Source organism: Geospiza fortis, unplaced genomic scaffold, assembly GCF_000277835.1.
Source record: "Geospiza fortis unplaced genomic scaffold, GeoFor_1.0 scaffold806, whole genome shotgun sequence".
NCBI classification, from domain to species: Eukaryota; Metazoa; Chordata; class Aves; order Passeriformes; family Thraupidae; genus Geospiza; species Geospiza fortis.
Window position 1 is genome coordinate 50,057 of NW_005054722.1, and position 3,273 is coordinate 53,329.

The window sequence follows — 3,273 nt, forward strand, 5'->3', positions numbered from 1 at the left end:
TGCAGTGCTGACCCCACCACAGTCAGTCCTTGGTGTCCAGAAGGAATTTTCCAGAGTTCCAGCTGCCAGAAGCCGAGTCCATCTCGGAGCGCGCCGGTTCGGAGCCCCCAGTGCTCCCCTGGGAGCTGAGGTTTTGTAATTCCATCAAATATTGATGCAGCAGCATTACACAGCAGAGCCAGAACCTCCATGGAACATCCATCCCCATCCATCCATCCATCCCCAATGGGGGGGTTGGAGCATCCTGCATCCAGGACAGTCCAGGTGGGGCTGGAGCCTCTGTTCCCAGTGCTGGCACGATGCTGGACACCGGGAAATCCATGTCCCATCCTGGTCACTGACTCTCCCAGAGCCCAGGGATGACTGGCTGGGGACAGATGGTGCCACCACGGAGGGGACCCCAGCCATCCCCCATTCCTGATGGAGAGAGCAGCTGGAGCTGATCCCAGAGCATCCCTTTGCCACAGATCCTGAGGGTCTTGGAGCTTCAACTTTCAGTGGTCATCACATGGAGGAGACCAGAACTCCAAAGGATGCACGAAGCAGGATTATTTCCCTGTCATTCCACATGGCTTTAGGGATGGTTACCAGGAGGCTTCTCCCTGTTTTTAGGGTTTGGTGTGGTTTGAGTCAGGGTTTGAGTTGGTGTCCCCCACCCCACAGCCAGGACAAGGCTCAGCGTCCCCAGTTCAGGGACAGGGATCAGTGGGACAGGGATGAGTGTCGCACATCCAGAAAAAGGCTCAGTGTCCCCAGCTCAGGTCTTGGTGTCTTCTAGGACAAGGCTCAGTGTCCCCCAGGACAAGGCTCATTGTCCCCCAGGACAAGGCTCAGTGTCCCTCACGATAAGGCTCAGTGGCCCCCAGTTCAGGGCTTGGTGTCCCCCAGAACAAGGCTCAGTGGCCCCCAGTTCAGGGCTTGGTGTTCCCCAGAACAAGGCTCATTGTCTCCTGGGACAGGAATCAGTGTCCCCCATCCAGTAAAAGGCTCAGTGTCCCCCAGGGAAGGATTTGGTGTCCCCCAGAACAGGACTTGGTTGTCTCAGGTGACATTTCCCCATGTCCAAGGACTCGGTGGTCAGTGGCCCTGCCCCACTCCAGAGTCTCCCCACGTGTGGAGTTCCTGAAGAAGACATTTCCCAAGTGTTTCCCAGATTTTTGTTGCTGCTCCATGTTGCTTACTTGGACTTTGGGAAGATGCTGGAGAGCTCCTGAAAAGCATCCTGAGGGTTTCACCTGAGGGTCTGGAACTTTTGCTGCTGCAATTCCATTTTCCTGACCAATTTGGTCACACAGGAGATGTCGTGGAAGATGGGAATGTCTTTCCTTGGGATTGACATGGGAACAGGCTGGAAGTGAGCAGAGCAGGATTTAGCTGAAGCAATGCCAGAGGTGATGGGAAGTTTGGAAGTGCAAACACATCCAGGTTGATATTGAAAACAGGGGAATAAAGCTCTGAGGTTCCTGAGGCCTCGGGAGGGAACATGGCCGTGTTGGAGATCAGCTGGAGCTGCTGGTCCCTGGTGGGCTCCGTGTGCCTCATGTCCCCATCCTGGACGTGGGATCATGTGGCAGTGCCGTTATCCATCTGTTCTGCTCCTGTTTATTCCCAGCTGGGATTAGGTCATGGAATCAGAAATGAGGGAGAGCATGGAAGTGCTTCAAGGCTGCAGCTGGACAGATGTTCCCAATGCCCACCCGCTGCCCCCCAGGACCAGCCTGGTCTCTCCTCCTTTTCCATCCATTAGGGATTGTTTTTAAGGGGAAAACTACTAAATAATATTTGTCTCTGTTCCAGGCTGGGCCCTGTGGCCTCCCCTCCCTGAGCTGCTGGGAGCTGCTGCATGTGCATGGAGGGGGTGTGGGGGGGTTCTGCCCCAAAATCATGGATGGTTTAATTCCAACCATCAAAGGAGAAGTTGGGAGTGTGGGATCAGCTCTGTGGTGTCCCTGGAATTTTTGGTTGAACAAAGAAAGCAGAGCCTGGAGGCTCTGGGGCAGCTGGTCCAGGGTGCTCTGGGCCTTTTGGAAAACCAGAGGGATGAGGAGAGGAGAAAACTCATGTTTAAGATTAAATCCTTTCCGTCTCCTACTCTGGGGATCTCTGGAAGGTCAAACCCCCCGTGCCCATGGAATGCCCAGCCAACCTGAACCAGGCTTTGCCTCTGAAGACCAAAATTCCTTGGAAATACACGGTGGATCTGCCCTGGGGTATCTGTAGGGTCGGGCTGGGGGTTCAGGATGTGCCCTCTGTCTCCAGCTCTGTCCCCACACTTGGCTGGAGGGGCAGGGATGGGGCAAGGGCTGGCTCTGGGCTCTGCTCCCGTGGTCCCATGGGAGCTGTGCCAGGGGATCCCGTGGGATCTCTGCCCGTGGAGCAGGTTAATGAGCCCCCAGGCTAACGACGCCGCACGCACCTGGTGCCACGGGGCACGCTAACGATGCCGGGCACACTAACGATGCCGTGCTGTCTTTTGTCTCCTTTCCCTGCTCTGCCGCTCCGGCCGCCGCCGGCTGTTCTCTGCTCCTCTGTCCCTGTGTGACTGTCTGTCCTCTCTGCTTCCGCTCCCGCTGCCCTCCAGAGCACCGCCCGCCGACCCAAGGTGAGCAGCCACGGTGGGGGCACCGAGCGCGGGGGGCACCGACGGCCCCGGGGGTGCCAGCGCCACTCAAAGCATCGGGTGTCAACCCTGTCACAAGCATGGATCACAGGGTGCCAACAGCAGGATCCATTGGGTGCCAGCCCCACTCAAACATGGGCCGTTGGGTGCCAGCACCATCTCAAACATGGACCATTGGGTGCCAGCCCCGCTCAAACATGGGCCTTTGGGTGCTAGCTCCCCTTGAACATGATCCATTCATGGCCAACCCCACTCAAACTCGGGCCATTGGGTGCCAGCTCCGCTCAAACACAACCCATTGGATGCCAACACCATCTCAAACATGGTGCATTAGGTACCAGCTCCACTCACACATGAGCTGTTGGGTGCCAACCCCAACCAAACACGATCCATTGGTTGCCAACACCATTCAGACACGATCCATTCACTGCCAACCCCCAAACATGAGCTGTTGTTTGCTAACCCTGCTCAAACACAACTTCTTGGGTGCCAACCCCACTCAAACACAACCCATTGGTTCCCAATCCCACCCAAACATGATCTGTTGGGTGCCAGCACCACCCAAACATGATCCATTCATTGCCAACCCTACCCAAACATGGGCTGTTGGGTGCCAGCCCCACTCAAACATGATCCATTCACTGCCAACCCCC

The 3,273-nt window shown here is 56.5% G+C and overlaps 1 protein-coding gene across 1 annotated transcript in view; it reads left to right on the top strand.

The window, feature by feature from the left end:
- DCTN1 (dynactin subunit 1) overlaps positions 1-3,273 on the top strand; it is a 54,953-nt gene that overhangs the window by 30,587 nt on the left and 21,093 nt on the right. The window contains 1 exon segment of the mRNA XM_031065266.1: positions 2,582-2,602. Coding sequence (XP_030921126.1) covers positions 2,582-2,602 — 21 coding nt within the window.